General features: G+C 36.2%; 1 protein-coding gene across 2 annotated transcripts in view; it reads right to left on the bottom strand.

Annotated features, from left to right (window-relative positions):
• XYLT1 (xylosyltransferase 1) overlaps positions 1-21,631 on the bottom strand; it is a 427,805-nt gene that overhangs the window by 180,122 nt on the left and 226,052 nt on the right. For both annotated transcript variants that reach the window (XM_074200787.1, XM_074200788.1), the window contains one exon: positions 13,424-13,943. In XM_074200787.1, the coding sequence (XP_074056888.1) occupies positions 13,424-13,943 (520 nt within the window). The remainder of the gene's footprint in view (positions 1-13,423; positions 13,944-21,631) is intronic.

Genomic DNA, 21,631 nt, shown 5'->3' with positions numbered 1-21,631 from the left:
CTGTACTCAACCTATGGCTTCTCAAAATTGTTGATATTTCACCCATAGATGTTCCATATCATGGCAGAATTATGGTGAATTCCTTGAGTAAAATCAAAGTCAAATCTAATTGCTGTCTTTACAGAAAACCAGACTAGTTTTTTTTGGTGCTAACTATTGACATTTTTTAAAGCCCCCTGTGATCTAATGGTATAATGAAAAGAACCATTAACCAAAAGTCCATTAGAATCAAAAGGTTCTAATTCAAGTTCTGCTACCAATTAGTTATTCAATTTTAGATAGGTTACTTAACTTGGTCTCAGTTTCTCCAGCCATAGAATGAGAGGTTTGAATCAACTGCCCTTTTAATATTGATCACATTCCAGGATTCTTTTAATTTAATCCATCTCTCTCCCCCTTCCCTTTTAGTTATTTCTCCTCTGTCCATATTTCTCTTCCCTTTCATGAACAATCTTTGTTTTAAGCATGTACTTGTTGATTGAAACCAAATATAAAAAATCAGATGAATTATTCATAATAGAAAAAGTTTCTTCTTTTGACAAAAGTATCGCCTACTGAACTCCTCTAATTAGAGAACATTTAAAGATTTATTCATAAATCTATTACTATATAACAATATAATAATGTAAACTATAATATATAAAGTAATCATATACTATTGATAGTATAGTAATAAGAATAGCACAAATGTACAAAGAATTTTACTCAATGCATAAAATCTTTTTCTCACAATAGTTCTATTAGTTATTTTTCAGTCATGTCCAGCTCTTCATGACCTCATTTGGGTTTTTTTTGGCAAAGATACTGGAGAGGTTTCCTATTTTCTTCTCCAGATCATTTTATAGATGAAGGAACTAAGGCAAACAGGGTGAAGTGACATATATAGGATCACACAGCAAGTAAGTGAGAATTCAGGTCTTGATTCCAGGTCCAGCAACAATTTCTATTGCACCACCTAGCACCTAACTTGTAAATGGTGTAAATAAATATTATCCCCATTTTATGAATTAAGGAAATTTAGGCTGAAAGAATTTAAATGGGATGTGTACTGACCCAGCCCATTGGACTTTCAGAGTCCATTGTTAAATTTTCATAATTCCTATTTACACCTAGATAATCACTACAACCTAGGGTTTGATTTACTGTTTTGCTGATTATCTAGACTTAATAAAGTGAGAATAATGTAGATCAAACTTAAAAGTATGTATGCATACTCCCCAGAGACTAGCTGTTAAACATCTACTGTGATATCTCTGTATAGCTATATAAACACTGAATTCAGCAGGAATAGAGGAGAAAGCTCAGGGTATGAAGTCACCACAAGACTGAAAGTCTAGCAATTGTAGGATTCTTTCCAAAGTAATTTTACACAGTTAATAGTTATTTAAACTCTTATGGCAGAATTTTTGGGACAGCTTGTATTTTGTTTCTAGGTATATGTAATTTTCCTAATAGAACTCAAACTCCTTGAAGGGGGTCAGGGACTCTTTGCTTCCATCCTTCTATTTCTATCTCCTAGTTCCAAAGTCTGGCACATAATTGACATTTAATAAATATTTACTGATTGATAAAGTACTTTCATATACTCTACCCTTATTTGCTTACCATAGGAATCTTGTGAATTATTTGGAATAGGAACTATTATCTCCATTTTGTATATACTAATAAAATTTAAACTCAGAAAATGAAGTCAATGGGCCAATGTCACACTTCTACTTTGGGGTAGAGTCAGGAACTAGGTCTCTTGCCTTCCTGTCCATTACATGTTCTTACTATCACGCTCCTAGTAAATAGGCTGAGCGTTGATACCCCTGCTATGATGCCTTCCTAGACAAGGCAGTACCTCTAAAAGCATCTTTTTATATGTATAGTTTCCTAAATTATGAACCAATATTCATATTCATTCTATCAATCAAAGAAACATTTATTAAGAGCCCAGGCATTGAGCTAAACACTAGAGATTAATAAATAAAATTGAGGCAAAAGACAGTCTCTGCACTCAAGGAGTTTACCATCTAACTGAGAGGACAACATGTAAACAAACATATAGAAGCAGATTATATACAGAATAAACAGGAGATACTTATCAGAGAGAAGGAGCTGGAATTAAGAGGGATTGAGAAAGACTTCTTGTACAAGGCAGGATTTTAGTTGTGGCACTAGGCCTTGTATAATTAAACAAGGTAGTGGTGGATAAGCTGAGTAAAGTAGACATAATATTAAGCCTCTTTCTCTGAAGCCATGTATTCGACATCGGACTGTTCAAAGCTGGGCAAACCCTAGCTTGGAAACATAAGGAAGTCTTTTGGTTTTGAAAAGACCTCATTTTATCCATGAGTAGAAGGAAAACTGATTAGTGAAACTATGAACTGCTTCAAGCTGTTGAATTAATGAATTCAACCTCATTCAACCTCATGAATTCAAGACTATAGAAACATTTTCAACTTTTCATTCTAGTCTTCACTGTGAATATCTGGAGGGTGGGTCACACACACACACACACACACACACACACACACACACACACACACACATACACAGTGAAATAAGTATGTACAATTGACTCTCCTGGGGGAAATTCTTATTTGTGTTGGAAGTTTTAGAATGGGAGTGGTCAAATTATGGCTTTGAGGTTTGGAATGACAGTGATCCCTCCCTCTCACTACTGGTTTCATGCCTATAGTGCAGCCAGACCAATAGTGATTTGCTCTCCAAGCCTTTTCGGCTTTGCTTCTGGGCACAGCAATTACAGAACAAAGGAAATCTCTCTAATGATGAGTTCTAAAATAAATAAAATAATTGTACATCTGGAAAAGTCCTTTGGGGGCCTGGGGAGAGGAGGAAGCAGAGTGGTACATTTATTATATTTCCCTCAACTCTATATTTAACATGATGAAAAGTATTGTAAGTTTTCTTTGTTTTCTTTGCATATTGAAGGTCAAGAGGAAAAGAGCCTGCCTTTGTATGATGTGCAACCTGAGGTTCCTTTGGTTGAGAGCTCCTTGTGAGTGGAATCATTTCATTCTTTTGGCACATAGTAGGTGCTTGACTGATTGATAGCCTACCCACTTCTTTGGAAACCCAAGGGTATTAACTAGGAAAGTTTGCACCACTGGAGATTTTCCTTGAGCAAACTTCATATAGCCTAAAAGAAATATCCTTCCAAAGGGTGATTTCAGAGATCAAATGTTCAGTCAAGAAAGGGTTTGCAACCTTATTTTAAGACTAAAGGGCCATAACTCCTTCAGAAGAGCCCAGGGTATATTTCCCAGACTGGGAATCAAATCTGGCATTCCATAAATTCTTGCATACCATATCAGGGCAATTGATGGTAAGTTTTTCTACCAATGTTATCTTAGCAGATTCTCTCAACAATACTAATTTGAACTTTGTATTTAATACCTGTGCAAATGGAACCAGTGTAGTATTGTGTAAAGAGTGTGAGCTTGGAAATGGAACTAGTGCATTCAAATTCTAGTTTTCACACTTATTACTTTCCTCTTTGAGCCAAAGTGTAAGAGACTGCTGTGTGTGAGTACTGTAAACTTTCATCACCTGGTATCCTCAAGCACTGGAGCATTGTTTTCCTGGTTGATTGAAGAGTGGGAGTGGGAGGGGACCAGGGACCAGGGGAGAATATTTAAGCACTTGTATTTGGTTTAATAAAGGGAGAACTTGGAGAACTAGTAGACCTTTAAGGTGAGCTTATCATCCTTGTCTCCCTTGTCTCTGGCCCCTTCAACATTCACCTGGCTAAGGATAAGCTAACCGGCAGGAACCTAACACTTCCTGAGCTGCTAGTTTAACAGGAACCCAACACCAAAGGATAGAACAGAGCATTGGACTTGGAGTTGAAAAATTCTGAGTTTGAAGAGCCTTACACATTTATTGACTGCATGACTGAGCAAGTCATCATCTCTATGGAATTCAGTCTCCTTGTCTAAAAAAAATGAGGGGATTTGAATTCATGGGCTGTTTTGGTCTTTACCAGCTCAACATCTATAATCCCATTAATCAATCAACAGGTATTTATCAAGCAACTAAAGTTTCTTCCAATTCTAAATCTATGATCCTATGAACCTTTCTAGGACTCAGTTTTCCTCATCTGAAAACTGAGGTTAAAAAACTATGATCTCTTTTTGTTCAATTGTGCTCATTTGAGCACAAGGAATACTAAGATATAGCACATAGTGAATTGTCAGAGGTTGAGGAAACTCCTTAGTAGCACAGGCATGATTAGAACCCACATCTTGATTTCCATTTCTGTGATCTTTCCTTTAAGCCATGATGCCAACATCTTCTAGGAGCAGACCACTCTACTAGTGAATAGTTACTCTTACTTGTGCTGACTGCACAGGGAGGGACTTACCCAGCTGGCTGTACCATCTGGAGTGAGGCAAATATCCTACTAGTCTCTCTCTGCAGATGGGCAGCAAGCTTTCTCCTTTCCAAAAAGTCATTCACCCAAAGTCTCTGGCCTTCTCCCCTGGCTATTGAATAAATGAAGCTTGTCATGTCCACAGACAGCTGCCCTCATATTGAAGCCCAAGTTCCAATTCTCATTCTTGATATTTAGAAAATCATGTCCCAAATGAAGGATGCAAACACTGATTCCATCAGTTAACTCTAGTAAAGATAACACTTATTCCTTCTTAGAGAATTCTCATTTCAACTCCAGCTACAGAAAACTGTTTTCTATGACTTCAGATACTGGGAAATGTACCTTTACTCTTTTGTTGTTGCTGTTGTTTGCTTGTTTTGTTTTTCAGCAACTATTTGCTCATTTGATTCCTTCAAACTTTCCAAGTTTATTTACACTCAGTCATTCCAAACAGAATGAAGAGTGACATTAAAAGCTACAATTTTTTACATACATTAGAACTGGAACATATCAGATTTAGAAGGGATCTTGATGGTTGAAGCCAATCCTGAACCCAAATACTATATCTAGCCAACATTTGCAAAAATGGCCATAAAGTATCCGTCTGAGGATCTCCAGGGACAGGGAGTTCTTTATCTCATTTAGGTAGCCCCCACTCCTCTTTCAATTAAATTCCACAAACATTTTTTGAGTGCCTACCATATACAAGATACTTTGTTAGACATTAGTGATTTGGTGTGCAGATTTATGATATCACCAATTCAGAGCAGCATCTGCTCTTCAATTTATTGTTTTAGAGAGTGATGAGAAGTTAAATGACTGGTCCAGGGTCACACAGTCAAATTGTATCAGTCATGGGACTCAAACCTGGATCTCTAAGGCTCCAAGATCAGCTTTCCATCTACTACTTCATGCTGTCTCTCAGATGCTTTTAAAATTCATATTAAAGAATAAAAAAATGGAAATAATGTGATGTGTTCCACTTTCAACATAAGTTTAAAATACTACTTAGGATATCTAAGTTGAAAAGATGGTTGTCAATGTAAAATTAGAGTTTATATAATAAATTAAAACTAGATACAAAGATTTTTTTGGGGGGTGAGGTTAGGGGTCATTGGCATAGAAATGATAATTAAATACATAGCACATCACTAAGATCCCAGAAGGAAAGTTCGGAGAGAATTCTAGTGGGTCCGATATGGAACCCTGGATAATAAAAATAATCTTACAAGTCAAGAAAGTGTTGTCTAACAGAGGAGATTGAGAATATATGGGATGATGATGAAGATATATCAGTATCTCAGAAGCCAAGGAAAGAGAGATATTTCAAAGGGAAGAAAAGATTAAAAGTCTCAAAGAAGTCATAAAGAAAGAGGACTAAGGCAATGTCGTTGATTTTTTGCAATTATTAGAGCATTGGTAACTTCAGAGCAATTTCAGTCAAGCGATGGGACTGAAAACTTAGGACTATTAAAGGAACCTAAGCTAGGTGGAGTCTGGGCCCTAGAATCAGGAGGACCTGAGTTCAAATCTAGTCTAACATGCTTACTAGCTATACAATACTGGACAAATTGCTTAACCTCTGTTAGCTTCAGTTTCCTTATCTGTAAAATGAATGAGGGAAGGAAATGGCAAAAACCCTCCAGTATCCTTGCCAAGAAAACCCCAAATGGAGCCATAAGGGATTGAACACAATTGAAAAATGACTGAACAACAAGAAAGATTGTACTAGATCTATTGGTGGTCACAGCACACTGGTAATCAACATGAGCTTACAGTTCACCAAAACTCCTATTTTTTTTAACTATAGGAATGACTTTCAAGCCATGTCCTTCTCATCTTGTATTTGTGATTGATTTTTTTTTAACCCAAGGGTCAGACTTCACTTACGTTTTTATTAAGCTTGTTTTGTTTAAATCAGAGTCCATTAAAAGGAAAAGGAAAAGAGAGACAAGGCAACTAAGTGGATTTTAAAAAGTTTTCTCTTTTTGGTGACATGTCAATTAGTTTATTCTGAAGAATAGTAAGATGTTTTATCTGAGTGGGCTAAAATGATTTTATTTGAACCAGGGAGGAATGGTTAATGGGGCCACTTGGCCAAGTTTCTGAACATTTGCCTTATTCTGACTTCACCCCACTGGAAACAAATGAAACATCTGTTTGCCTCCAGGGATTGTCCACAGATGGTATATTTTCTTGCCCAGCTTGGACAATTAGAAGCTAGGAGAACTGTCCCTACAATTCAGCTGAAGCAGATAGACTAGATATCTACTACAGTAACCAGTGACTAGAAAGTAACTCAGGAAGCAACTTTGAAGAAAAACATGACCCTATCATCTCATGTTAAAAAAAAAAGACTCTTAGGTGATCGTGTGGGGATATAGTATGTGCACAATAATCGGGACTACTTGTCTTCTCTTAAACAAAAATCCTTTAGTTATAAGGATTTTATGAATTATATACTCTTTTAAGGTCCCCCCGGAAGGGAAGGGATAATGAGAAGTGTGATTTGTTCCCAGAGCTAATGACAGTTCTAGGAACTAATGGTAGGGGCACAGAATCATAAAATAATATAAAATCTTACACTATTTAACCTAGGGAAAAAAACCTTTGAAATTATCTAGTGCAATCCTATCATTTTTGTACAAATATAGTATTTCAATGTTGAAAAGTACTTCAGTGAAGATTGAATACAATTCATAAGTTAAGAAAAAATTCCCTCTCTAATATACCTACATTGTGACCTGACCTTTACCTGAAAAAATTCAAATTGAAAGGGGACCAACCACTTCTGGAGGCAGCCCATTCCTCTTTTGTGCCACTCTAAATGTTGAGAAGGTTTTCTTAGAAATTTTCCTCTTTTCAATTTCCACCCATTGTTTTTTGTGCTTTCCTCAAAGGACTTACAGATTCAGTTTAATTTGTTTTCCAGGTGAAAAGAGTCTTTTAAATACTGAAAGATGCCAAACACATCCTGTCTTCTCTTCTCCAATTTAAATGCCCCAAGTTCCTTCAATCAGTCCTTCTCTAGAACCGTTTCCATCCCAGTTGCTGTCCTCAAGGCACTCTCAAGTTTATTAATTTACTTGATAATCTGAATTTACTTGATTACTTGATTACCTGAACTTGATTAGACTCTCATTTCTTTAGTTCTGGAACCTGCTCAACTTAGCATGAGAAAATATAGATAAGGTAATGAAAATCTGTCTAGTGAAGAAAACTGTCCAGAATCACAGAATGTATGCCTAAGTGTGGAAACATCACTGGATTTGGAATCAGGATCAAGTCAGGGCTCTACTAATTTCCTTAGAAAAGCTACCTTACTAACACTGCTAACTCATATGAACCTTCTCATATATTAGGGCAGTTAGAAGAAGCATATATAGAAAAGGCACAGGAGGGAGCTGAATATAAAGTATAATATATTATGAAGATGAAGTCAATGGGTAAGAATGGAATATACTGGGAAGAAGAAAAAAAGGAGTGGTAAAATAGGTTGAGTTATTTCACATAAAAAAGGTAAGAAAAAGTTTTAGCAAAGGAGAAGAGGGGGAAGGTGAGGGGAAATGAGTGAGCTGCCTTCACTCTCATCAGAAGTGTCTCAGAGAGGAAATAACATACACACTCAATTGGGTATGGAAATCTATTTACCCTAGAGGAAAATAGAAGAGGAAAGGGGATGGGGGAGGAAAGGGGGGTATAGGGGATAGAAGAGAGGGAAGATTTTGGGTGAGGATAGTCAGATACTCCTTTTAGGGAATAGAATAAATGGGAGTGGAAAGGAATAGGATGGAGGGAAATACAGCTGGATTGGCAGCTATGGGAAAAAATATTGAAGCAATTTCTCTGATGGACTTATGATAAAAATATGCTATTCATCCCAAAGACAGAGCTGTTACTATCTGAATATAGATTGAAGCATACTTTTTTTCTCTCACTTTATTTTTCTTGAGGTTTCTCTTTCTTTGTGGGGAGGGATTTATGTTTACTTTTACAACATGACTATTGTAGTAATGTGAAAACAAAAATAAAAATAATGTTTTTTGTTTACATGTAATTGAGAAAAAAGTAAATTAAAAAATGTTACCTACCCTTTCTCAACTTTCTCATCTGTTAAGGGTAAAGGGATAGGACTATATCAGGGATTCTTAAAATTGGAATAAGTGAATTTGTTTATATTTTATTTAAATTTTCTTTTTTTTTTAGGTTTTTGCAAGGCAAATGGGGTTAAGTGGCTTGCCCAAGGCCACATAGCTAGGTAATTATTAAGTGTCTGAGACTGGATTTGAACCCAGGTACTCCTGACTCCAAGGCTGATGCCACTTAGCCACCCCATATTTAAATATTTTAATAACAATTTTTCAATATAATCAATTTAATTTGTAATTCTATTTATTTTATTTCATTAATTTAAAAGCCTTGTCCTGAGAAAAAGACCTGCAGGCTTCACAAGACTATTGAAAGAGACTAAGACATAAAAGAGATTAAGAACTCCTGGGCTAGATGAATATGGGGATCTTTCCCAACTCTAACATTTTAAGATTCTATTTTGCTAGCTATGACCCTCTATAATTATTACCCAATAGAATCAGGATTTGAGCTCAGTTCTTAAAAGGGGAAGTGGAGGGAGTTTTAATCTAGAAGGTGAAGGAGAGAAAAAGTAGGGGTGCCAACTCATTAAAAGTTGCTGCTGCTGTTGATAATATCCAAGATGAAGAACTATTAGCAATGAGATGTGAGGTGAAAAGAGGTAAAAAGATTAGCAGTAGTTAAAGGATCTAGAATTTACAGGGAGAGGTCAACTATTGATGGCTCTTGCTTGGCAACTCTTTAGGATTAAGGGTTCCTCATGCAGACTGGGATTAGGAACCAATTTCTAGCTATAATAGAAAGGTATTATATCACTCTGAGCATCAGGAACAACTCATCTCCAGTATACACAATATATCCCAGCAGGGATGGGTTAATCTGTAAATTCCCCTGCTCCCTTTCTGCAAACTGCTTCCTCCGGATGGGTTTCCCTAGGATACTGTGTGTGGCTGAATTCCTCCCCTTCCCTCACCCTCCTCCCCTCAACCTAACTGCTTTCTCTACTGATGAGGTGCAGTTTGAGGCAAGCAATTTGCAATTGCAAATAATTTACACTTGACAAAAATAACTGGGGTCTCAGCAGAAAATAAACGATCTCAGAATTTTCAGCCTCTATCTTTGGCTGCGGGGAATATGTTTTATGTATTCTCCTCAGTAGCCATTTAAAAATGTCAGCATTTAAAATCCTTTTGATTGAAGCTTCAATCCTTTCCACTCTAACTCATGAGGGACATTGTTGCCTTAATTATATTCAACTTCTAGCATAATGTCAGTTGAAGTTGAGGTTTTGTTGAATTGAACACAATGGCAACAAGAGACCTCTATATGTAGATATGTGTATATATCTGCATATATATATATATATATATATATATATATATATATATATATATTTCCCTCCCAACTCCTCATTTAGTGAAAAATGAAAGAATTTCTAAGCTAAAACTGCAGTTCCTTGTTACACCGAGGTAAATTTTGGTGTCATGGTTTCTAGAAGTGAACACAATCTCCGTATGTGGTGTAATTACATCTTAGCTTTCTGCAGAAGAATAGTTTATAGCTTAAATGCTATTAATTGTAAGCCGTTTTGTTCCACGGGAAGTTGTTCATTGATAACTACCCAATTAGGGTTATTTTGCAATTAGTCTATTCACAGTAAATTTATTGCAACAGGAGGAGTCTGTGGAGCAGCAAATTAAAGAGTTGTTGGGTCTGCATATGCAAGGACTCTCGATTGCCAATCTTATTAAACAGTTTATAGCTCTCTGGAGAATTTTGCTGTGTTCACTAACAGAGCAAAGGTCTTGAGATGAATCCCAGGCAAACCACCTTGCCAGAGAATACCCAATAAACTAGATCCCTTCAACTTTCACTCATGGGTCTGCACCTATACACATGACTGTAGAAATGTGTACAGTAAATATCTACTTTGGAATAAGGTGGTATCTATAGCTGCATGAGATAAGTGGAAAAGGATACCTTTTTCCATCCTGAAAGATACCCTTTATATTCACAGGAGAAATAGAAAGAACTAGTTCCCAATAACAATTAGGTAGCACAGCTATCCCTTCGAACTGAATCATACTGATGGACCTTAAATGCGAACCAAGTCTCTATAAGCAGCTGACTTAAAACTCAAATTCCCTTTGGTTTTAAGTAGAAATGTATGTTACAGCAAAACAAAGCAAATAAACATACAGCTGGTCTTTCTATGTAGAAGAAAAAGTCAAGCAAGAAAGTAGAGTCCTTTGGTTCCAAGAAGGGGCAGCATATAGGGCTTTTGTCGTGACCTCCCATGCAATAGTGAGCAAAACTGATCACCAGACCTTGCCCACCAAACATAAATCTGCAAGAAAAGTAAATGCTTTCCTATTGATAACTGAACATGCTCTCTTTCACACCTGAATATCATGCTACTGGATTACCATTAGTGGTGTGTAAATTTTGAGTTAGTTTTCTTGGTAGTGAGGATAGATTAATTTTGAACCATCCATATACTTCCTCATCCTTGATGTGGTCTTTTGTTGCTCTTGTCCTGGCTCCATTTGGAGTTTTCTTAGCAAAGATAATGGAGTGGTTTCCATTTTCTTTTCCAGCTCATTTTTTTTTTAACAAATGAGGAACTGAGACAAACAGGGTTAAGTGACTTCTTCAGAGTCACACAGCCAGTAAGTGTCTGAGATTTGAACTTATGAAGAGGCATCTTCATGACTCCTGATTTCATATCCAGCCCTCAAATAACATGGCTACCTTGCCTTTTCTATTTATGGTCAATAACAAAAGGATCAGCTGAGTCAAGGGGGTGTAATCAGTGGTCTCTAGACAAAAGGAGCTATCCTATTTAATACTAAAGATTATAGACTTTGCCTTACTAACACAGTGAGTCTAATTCAGATAAGTAACTTCAAATGTTAATGATTCAGAAAGTCCACATTAAAATTGATGCTTTTTTTCTCCAGGAGTAAAGTCATTTGAAGCATATCACTTCTAAATTAGGAACCAAGAAATAAATATTTGAGTCTCACTGTACCTTAATCTTAGTATGTTTAGGAAAAGACAAGAAAAATACTTAGTCAGATCAGAAATACAGCTTAGAGGAAAACAACAACAAAAAAAAGAAACCCAGTTTTCCAGTTGACTTATTCCCTGAAATTAGTCTGTCCACATTCATTGCATAATTCATCTCCATCTTCACTTATATGTTGTCAGCTCTACCTCTTGTTAAGTTGCCTAGAATCTTTCCAGGGAGTTCACTGGTATTTTCAGGGATTCTATATCCATGTTGCAAATGCCCCGTCAGCCTAGACTAGGGAAAATTTACTGTTAGTTTATCCCTCCATTGGGGGAGATCAACAACATTTCATAGCATAAATTTAGGCAAGTAGCCTAGAGGAATCTCTAAATACCACTTATTCTGACCAAATAACTCAAGGGAAAGTAGAAACAATTATTTTGTCCCCACATAATAAAGGGTGATCAACAGAGCAGGCCTACTGCAAAATCATGTCATCCTTGAATCTTTCTTCTTTCTCATCTCTCTAATAGCCATTCCATTTACAAATTTCATGATTTTGACCTCCATAGTAGCATCAGACTATTTTTCTCTACTCACACTTGGTTATCCCTCTAGTTGAGGTCCTTATCACTTCTCCCATGAACTACTGAAACAGTTTCCTACTTGGTCCACCTGCCTAAAACTTCTCCATCATTCCTGTCCATTGTCCATATACTGCTATCATCTCAAAACTATCCTGTACATAGTAGACAAAATTATTTTCCTTAAGAAAAGATATATGACCATGGCACTCTCATCAATACACTTCATGGTTCCTTATTACCTCTAGGATCATATGTAAACTCTTCTGTTTGGCATTTAAAGTTCTTTACAACATGGCCTTAAACTTTTCCAGTCAAATTATACATTTTTCCCCCTTAACAAACTCTACAATTCAGCTAAATTGGTCTTTTTTAATGTTCCTTATATATAACATTCCATTTCCAGTCTTTGGACCTTTATATTAGGCATCCTCCTCATCTCTATAACTGAGAATATCTAATTTTCTTCAAATTTTATGTCAACTACCACTTTCTACTCATTTCTTGTACCTCCTACACCACCACTAAATTATCTTTTATATATTTTGCATGTAATGCACTTATGCTTATGTTGTCTACTCTGTCTCTGAGAGCAAAGATTTTTCATATTCTTTTTTGTATTTCCAGGACCTAGTAGAATGACTGGCAAATAGAAGAGGCTCAATAAAGGATTGTTAATTGATTGATAGACAATTCTAACATTTCATTCATCTTATGTCACTGGTGATGGCTTGGTCAGTTGGCATCATTCTAGTCATAAAAACTATCCATTAATACTGGTGAGAGGAATAAGACCTCACAGTAAGACTTTTCATGTGTCTCATTATTTTTTAGGTCCCCAAAATAGAAAATTCCTAATAATCCTTACAAATACTGTGTCCAAAGGCATTGCTACAGGCAACATAAGATTAAAATATGATGAGGTTTGGGTCTGTGCTCAAGAGTTTACAGTATTAAATATCATAAGAGTATTAAATTAAATATTAAAAATCCTGGTATTAAATATTATGGTAATAGGAACATTATGTTATTCTGACTATTTTTTGTATTTTCCTGATTTCACTGAGTGTCTAATAAAGAAGTTGGCACTCAGGAAAATTTTTGTGTGATGAATGAATGAATGAATGAATGAGTCAACCTGAAGTTGGAGCCTAACCATGTTTATAGTATTCTTACAATTCAAAGTCAAATTTTAAATGTTAACTTATTGCATAAACAATTTGAACCTAAAGCAATAAAGAGAGCATTATGGACATCAATTGCCCAGAGAATGAGGTTGGGAATGAAAGAGGAAAACAGTATGATTCAGAGAAAACTTCTTCCTTTGTCCAAGCCATTTCTTGCCCAAAGACTTACCTTCAAGGGGACAGAAGCGGGTCACTTTCTCTGGCATTAGTTTCCCCACCTTGTGTTGGCAGTATATCTCAGCAATCTCCTGGCGACATTGCTTAGACTTAGACCTTGACAGAGCGGAGATGGCCTCCTTGCCAGAGATGTCACACCTTGGTAGTTGGTCATATTTGAGTTCAGGGGAACTGGCCCCATTCTTCCTGATATGCGGTTGCTTGGAGGATTTAGGACTTGCCTTGGTGGCACTGCTGTTCTGGGCAGCTTGATTACTATACTGCAGGGCTTCATTAGAGCCTTTTCCCAGGAGCGAATTCTCCTTTACTTTTTCCTCCTGCTCTAGTTTCTTCTTCAAATGTTCCTTCTGCTTACTCAGTGACTTCTTTCCCAGGTCTGGCTGGTGCTTCTGCCTCTGAGTCCTTGGGGCAAAGTTACTGTTATCAATATTTTCAAAGTCTTTTGGCACTGAGTTTTCATTGTTGCTATCTGTCCTCATTTTCTCCTTGGGCCGGTGAGAAAAATATCCATCCTATAGAAAATGGGAAGTAAAATAGAAGTTTTAATAGAAGTACATGATTAACAGGACAGAATATATGTGATGGTAAAAACAGTGTAGGACTGTGTATATGGAAAATACAGTTTTAATTCAGGTTTTGCTATTCACTAGATTTGTGCCCTTGGCAGGATTACTCAGACACTCTAAACTTTAGATCCTTCAAATATAAAATCAAAGTGCTGTAGTTCCCAAACTTCATTCATTCATTCATTCATTCCCACAATGCAGCATTCCTTATAAGAGGGGATCTTGGTACCCAGAACATTTAGACTGGTAATACAAAAGCATTCAGAAGAATCAGTTACTCCAGACCTAGGGATACAAGTCAATAAGCATCTATTATTATGTGTTAAATATTAGGAAGAAGAAAGATAGCCCAGCCAGCAAGCAACTTCCATTCTAATGGGGAAAGTTAACATATAAAAGGAAGCTGAAAAGAAGAGGGGGGCAAGGAAGGGGGCAGGGTAAAAGGCAAAGAATTTCTATAGTATAGCCAGGAGTGATTCTTCTACTTCTTCATTCCTTCCTCCATTCTTCTCTTTGCTTTCTTGGGACTCATGGCAGAAGAGGCAACTTTGTCCTTCTGATGGTTAGTTACAATTGGGACCTTTCCAATGCCAAGCCTGGAAGAGCTACCAGCAAAACAAATCTGGGGGCAAGGGATAGGGAATGTGAAAGTCTTGAGGTACAAGTAGGGTTTCATGGTCTATACTCTGAAAATCATTGGACCAGACAACCTCCAAGGTGCCTTTGAGATTCATGCTTATCCCAATTAGATCAATGTGAACAGAGGGGAGACAATATATCATTCAAAGCACAAGTTCCATCATAAATCCTGTTGTTCTGGTCAGCAGAAATATGATTCAAAAATTGCATATTATACATACTATATATATATATATATTAAATATATCATTACCTTTATGGTACAAACACACATAAACAATCTATTGAAAAATAGGTTTTACCATTGGTAGGGCAACTTGGTATGAAAAAAAAATGTTGGATTTGAATTAAAAAGGTCTTTAGTTTAGCTATCTATACTATCTTGGACAAGTCCCAGGGGAATCTTGCCTTAGAGAAAATAGCTTAGAATTTCTAGACTTCAGTTTCTTCATCTGAAAATTGAGGGAGTTGGATCATTGACAAGGGAAAGATGCAATCACAAAAGATGAAATAGAGAACATCAATTATATGAAATTGAAAAGCTTTCACATTGGCAAAATCAACACTATCAAAATATGAAAAGAAGGCATTTGGGAAATAATCTTTTCATCAAATTTCTTGGATAAAGGTCTTATTTTATAGGAAACTAAATATCTAGGGAACTAATGCAAATGTATAAGACCAAAAGCATTTCCCAATGGATAACAGATCAAAGCTTATGAATAAATAGTTCTCAAAAGAGTTGTAAACTGTTACAACTATATAGGAGAATATGCCAAATTACCACTAATAAGAAAAACTCAAATCAAAACAACTGTTTCACTTCACACTGATCAAATTGGAAAGAGAATAAAAAATGGGAGCAATCAATTTTAGAGGGGTGGTATTAGCACACCAATACATTGATGTAATGGTGGAGCTATGAATTGATCCAAATATTGTTGTTATTCAATTATTCAGTCATATCCAATTCTCTGTGACCCCATTTGGGGTTTTCTTAGCAAGATACTTATTTTGCCATTTTCTTCTCCAGATCATTTTATAGATGAAAAATTATGGGCAAACAGCATTAACTGACATGACCAGAATTATAAAACTATTAAGTATGAGGCCGAATGTGATCTCACTTTCCTGACCCCACCAATTTATATACATATGTTTGTATATGTGTGTATATATGTATGTATGTGTGTGTCCATGCATGAGTGCACTGATATATTTATAGCAGTCTGATATATTTATAGCAGATTTTTTTTAGTAGAAAGAACCAGAAACAAAGTTGTTATCCACTGATTGGGGAATAGCTAAACAAATTATGGTACTTGAATTTAATGGCATATTACTACACTATATTAAACAATATACATGAAAAATGCAGAAAAGCCAAGGAAGATAGTGAAGTAAGAAGAACCAGAAATATAAGCATAGTGACTACAAAAATGTAAAATGAAAGAATAGCAAACATAAAAACTTAGCAATATATAATTATAAAGACCAATTTGGACCCTGAAGACATGAAAATTATACACATTTCTTTCTTTTTTTCCTTTTGGAAGAGATGGGTCATGACTAGGAGAAATTCTGTTTTGTTGGATTTAAAGGGGCTTCTGTACCTGGGCATTTACATTGCCAATGCTGAGGACTAGTATTGCTTTTAGAGCAATGACTAAAGAGGTCAGGGTCAAGGATCCAGGGATCCATACTTAACCATACTTGAAGCAAGGCTATGTAAAAACTTGTCACAAAGAGCTATAACAAGTAGTATATTATAACACAGAGAGAGCTGCCTCAGAGTCCATAAACCTTGAGTTCAAGTCCCATCTCTAACACATATTGGTGAAATAATCCTAGGCAAACAAATCACTTAAATTTTCAGTGCTTGTAAGCAACTCACTAAGACTAAGAAAGAACCCTGACCTAATGTGAATGGAAAGAAACACATACAATTCTCCCAGTTATTAAGCCATTTGATTTTGTGAAAGGCTAAGGAGTATCCTAGATTTAACCTTACTGGCCTCCTGAGGTTGCAATTGCAAATGTAGGAAGTTGTTTGAGTTACTTGATAGTATAATGGAATTGTGTTCAAATCCTATCTAGACATTGTACAACCCTGGACAAACTGCATGATTTGTCTGTGCCTCAGATTACTCATCTATAAAAAAAGAAACTATTAAAAAATTCAATATCCTTTCTAATTCTTTCCAGCTCCAAATCTGTGATTTTTAGAAATAAACTGCAGCATGTATGCATGAGGAAAGGTAATAGGAGGCTGGAGGGTTCAGAATTGAGTGATTTCAAGCAAAACAGGAAATGAGCCCCATTTTCAGTCTGATTAGACTGAATGCACAGTTCAGTAATAATATCCCTATTTCCTCTTGAATGTATTGTTACCTCATAGAACCTATTGCTGGGGTCATAATCTGACCAGATATCTGTAGGATGAAATGACAATACTGAGGGAAAATTTTGATTACATGAAAAATACTAATTATCTATATAATTTTGCCCTTGTTGCTATAGAAACTCATTTGAATATAGCAATGATTACCAGAGAAGATTTCTAGTTTTATTTTCTGAGAAGTGTTTGTGTGTGTGTGTGTGTGTGTGTGTGTGTGTATGTATCTGTGTGTGTGTGTATGTGTGCATAAGAGGGCAGTATAATGGATAATGGATCAGTCTGAGTTTCAGAAAGATCAGAATTTAATTCCTGCTAGCTATGTTAGCATGGGCAAGTTACTATTTAATCTCTTTAGCACACATCTTTTGTGAAAGAAGGATTAAGACTTGCTTTATCCAACATATATCTTTAAAACAAGTTGCTAATCTCTATATAGATATAATCATAGGTCTTTACTTGCTCCTCATCCTCACAAACAAAACAAACTTTTGACAGGATACCAAGTGTATCCCTTCCTTCTTTTCCTATCACCAGAAAATAATATGAAATGGCCAGAAAAATCCAAGGATCAAGGACAGATCAGTCTACTGTGTATTGCAATGCCAGGCTTGATGAGATAAAAGGGATTGATGTACCTGGGCATCGTGTACACTGCCAATATTGAGGATTATTACTGTTTCTAGAGTAAGGATTAAGGCACTGAAAACAGTCAGTCAAGGATCTCGGAATCCATAACTGCCCATTCTTGAAGTAAAGCTATGAAAATAACTATGATAGTATGATAGCATGGTATAATGGATGGATAGAGAACTATCTTGGAGTCCATAAGCCCTGGGTTCCAGTTCCATTGCTAACACATATGGATGGGATGACCATGTGCAATCATTTAAATTTTCAGTGCTTTTGGCAACTCACTAAGACTAAGCCTCAGACAAAGGTGGGCTGTTAAGGAATTTCTTCTCCTGGGCTTTTTCTATACCAATGAAATCACAAGTCTGGTCTCTTTCCTTATAGATCTTTAAAAGGACTAATCCCCAATACTGAACCCTACACACAATCTATCTGTTCTTTTATTTACTCCTTACCACTCCAGTCGTCCTCTGTAGAAAGAGCACTGACCCTGCATTCAGAGAACCAGGGTTCAAACAATACTTCTGACATTTACTATTTGTATGACCTCTAGTATCCAAAAGCATTTATTGAGCCTCTTCAATATGACAAGCACTGTCCTAGATGTTGGGGAGACAAATATGATAAATCCCTACTTGAAAAGTGCTTACAAGTCATTTAACCTTTCTAAGTCTCAGATTCCTCACCTATAAAATGAAGTTGGATTATTTGTCTTCTGAGGTCCCTTACGACTCCAAAACTATAAATCTATGATACCAAAATATATCTCAATTTTACCCTGCCACCCTTTCATGGCAGGGTAAACTGAGTTTATTTATCTGTAACTATAAGTTACAGTAAAGTAAATAAGTTAACTGAGTTGTTTATCTGAAAAATTTGTTTTCCTATCCCCACCTACTGAAAGAGGAAAGAGTGGACAACTTATTATCCTTGCTCTATTGCAAAATCAAAAGGGTTGAAAAAAATAGCCTGAAGAATATATACATAAATACAGCTAGATTTTCTCTTCCTTGAAGAGAAAGAAAATTTGCTTGTTTTTTCCTCCACTGTCCTTCTTAGCTAACATGAATGGAAATCTTCCTCATAAGCACATTTTCAAGGAGTTAATGAGTCCAGGGAATAGCCCAAAAGAATTTGCATACACAGACATCCGTGTCCTTTCTCATCAGTCTCATTTGGCAGAATATTTAGGTTTCTGGGTCTCCTTTCATTCCCCATTAACTGGTGGTCATACGCTCAATGCCCAGTAGAGAACACTTTGTTTTAAAATACCTATTTAAAGCTCCCATTCTTCATTGGTTCCTGGATGCCCTTCATAGAGCTTACCCAGGCACAGAACAACACTGCAATTACCACTGTTTTTTTCTTTCCTTTTTTTTCTTTTTTTTTGGCTAGGAAATCTGTGAACACTAATCTGACTATCTGAGAATAGGAAATTCTGCTAGTTAATTTGTCTTATCAGTAGCCTGAATTGCTATCAATTCTAATTTAGCACTTGGTTAACACATACAACCAACTCAAGGCAACCCTGGAATTATAGGGATGATTAACTCCAATATGGCCTGGAAGTGAATTCCAGTCCAGGGGTTTTTGAGCTACCACAGGCAATGAGATGCTTCAAATTTAAGTAAAAAAGAAAATATGGTATCTCCTGAAATGAGACATTTAAGAGGCATTAGGTCTCTGAATTGTCCTGGAAAAGTTAGTGATATACAATCAGGGAGGATCAGTTACTTTTATGACTCCTGAAGGCAGACTTCTATTTTGGGAATGTTCCTATCAATCAGATTTTAAAAGTGTTCTACATGTGTAATGTACAAAAGAGCGCAAATCCCATATTCTCCCCCATCTGATCCTTCCATCAATCCTATAAAGTAGGTAATATAAGCCTTTTTTAAAAAAAATCCTTATTTTGTGGCTGGGAACACAAATTCAGAGAAGTTACATGAAATACCCAAAGTAATAGAAGCTAGAATTCTTGATTTACTAATCAGGGAAGACCTGGGTTCAAGGCTTGTGGTCATTCTAACTGTGTGACCATGGATAAATTACCCTTGCTAATCCTTAGTTTCTTGTTGAGGGTTATTGTATTTGTATCTACTGCACTAGTTTTTGTGAAGCTCAAAGGAGACATTGTATGTTAAGTGTTTTACAAACCATATAAGGCTATATAAAAACTATGACAACAACAGCTATATGATGCAGTGGATAGAGCATTGGACCAAGGGTCTAGATGATAAGGGTCCAAATTCAGTTTCAAATGTTTGGTGACTGTGAAACTTTCAGCAAGTCATTTAATCCCCCCTCCTCCCTCAATTTACAGAGGAAAATGGGATACATAATAAAACTTATCTCCCAGGTTGTTGTGACAATTAAATGAAATAATATACAGAAAGCATCTTTCAAACCTTAAAGTGATATATAAATGTTCTTATTACTGGCCAAGATCCATAATTATATGGATAAAATGAATTCTGGGGCAGTTAGGTAGCTCAGTGAATAGAGTGTTGGGTCTAAAGTCAGGAAGACTCATCTTCCCAAGTTCAAATCCAGCTTCAGATATTTATTAGCTGTATGCCCTGAGCCCACTTAACTTTGTTTGCCCATTCCTTCATATGTAAAATGAACTGGAAAAGGAAATGGAAAATCACTCCATTATGTTTAGCAAGAAAATCTAGATGAGGTTATGAAGTCAGATATAATGGAAATAACTGAATAAATGACAATGTCAAAACTCTACAAATGCAGATTAGTAACCACTCTACAGTTTATAATAGTATCAGAAAGCTTGGAGCATTAAGAAATAAAATATCTTGCCCAAGGTCATACAGCTAGTACCTTTCAGAAACAGGACTGGAATGTAGGTATTCTTGCCTCCAAGATTCATTCTTTATCTACTTTTTATCTATCCAAGGTTTATCACCAACACTACCATTATCATTTTCTTGACTTCATGGTGTAGTGGTTTCAGAAGCATTCTTGGAATTAGGAAGACCTGGATTCAAATTCCATCTCAGATATGGCCTATCTGTGTAAGCTCGGGCAATTCATTTAACCTTTATGTATCTGTTATTTTATCTGTCAAATGACAGCATGAGAAGAGATGGAGTTCGTGGTCCTCCCAAATCTACATCAATCATCCTACAGCAGGGTCCAAGGGAGTGACTTGGATTGATCTCAACTTCCCCTTCTCAAAGTTGACTGGCTCCCAGGACACCAAAACATCAGCTCTCTTTTCTTTTCAAAACAGACCTCATGAAAGGTCATAGCAAGCACCATGCCAAAATGGAGAATAAATTGAATATCAGGACCAAGCAGACCTAGAGCTAATTAACAATAAACATACAAACATCTTGTTTCAAATGATCACTGCCTAGGTGACAAATTGGCTATTATTTCACATGTGTGATTGAGTTGCCAGGTTTCCTTTATTCTTAACCAATCTAATACCATCACCTTAGGTTATTTATGCTAATGAAACATTTTGACTTATTTTATTTTAATGTACTTATCACAATGATTGCAAATTCAAATGTTTTCATGAGTCACTCAGAAGCTCTAATTGTGTGGCTGCTGTTACAACATCTCTCAGCTTCTGCTGGAATCCATTTTTATTCTCAGCAAATAATTAAATGCAATAATGTCCTCCATTCCCATTCAACCTTGGGCATGTTTAGAGCCAATTCCAATCAGGCAGAAATATGCTAAACACAATCTGGTTCTGCAATATAGATTACATTACACAGGGCACCATTTTAAGAAATCACCCAAATCTGTTTTCATTATTTCCAGTTATTCTGATCTCAAACCTAAGGCTGGATCTATACTTTTGCAATTCATTCATCTTTGAAGTCCTGTGTCTGGAAATTGCATGACATTAGTTGATTGGACAGGCTTGAAGAAGTCACCATGCCTCGGTGTCTTCATTCATAAAATAAAAGGATTGGAAAATAAAGAGAATACTAGA

The sequence above is a fragment of the Macrotis lagotis genome, chromosome X (genome assembly GCF_037893015.1).
Source record: "Macrotis lagotis isolate mMagLag1 chromosome X, bilby.v1.9.chrom.fasta, whole genome shotgun sequence".
NCBI lineage: Eukaryota > Metazoa > Chordata > Mammalia > Peramelemorphia > Peramelidae > Macrotis > Macrotis lagotis.
The sequence above is the reverse complement of the archived record's forward strand: the minus strand, read 5'-3'. Positions and strand labels throughout refer to the sequence as shown.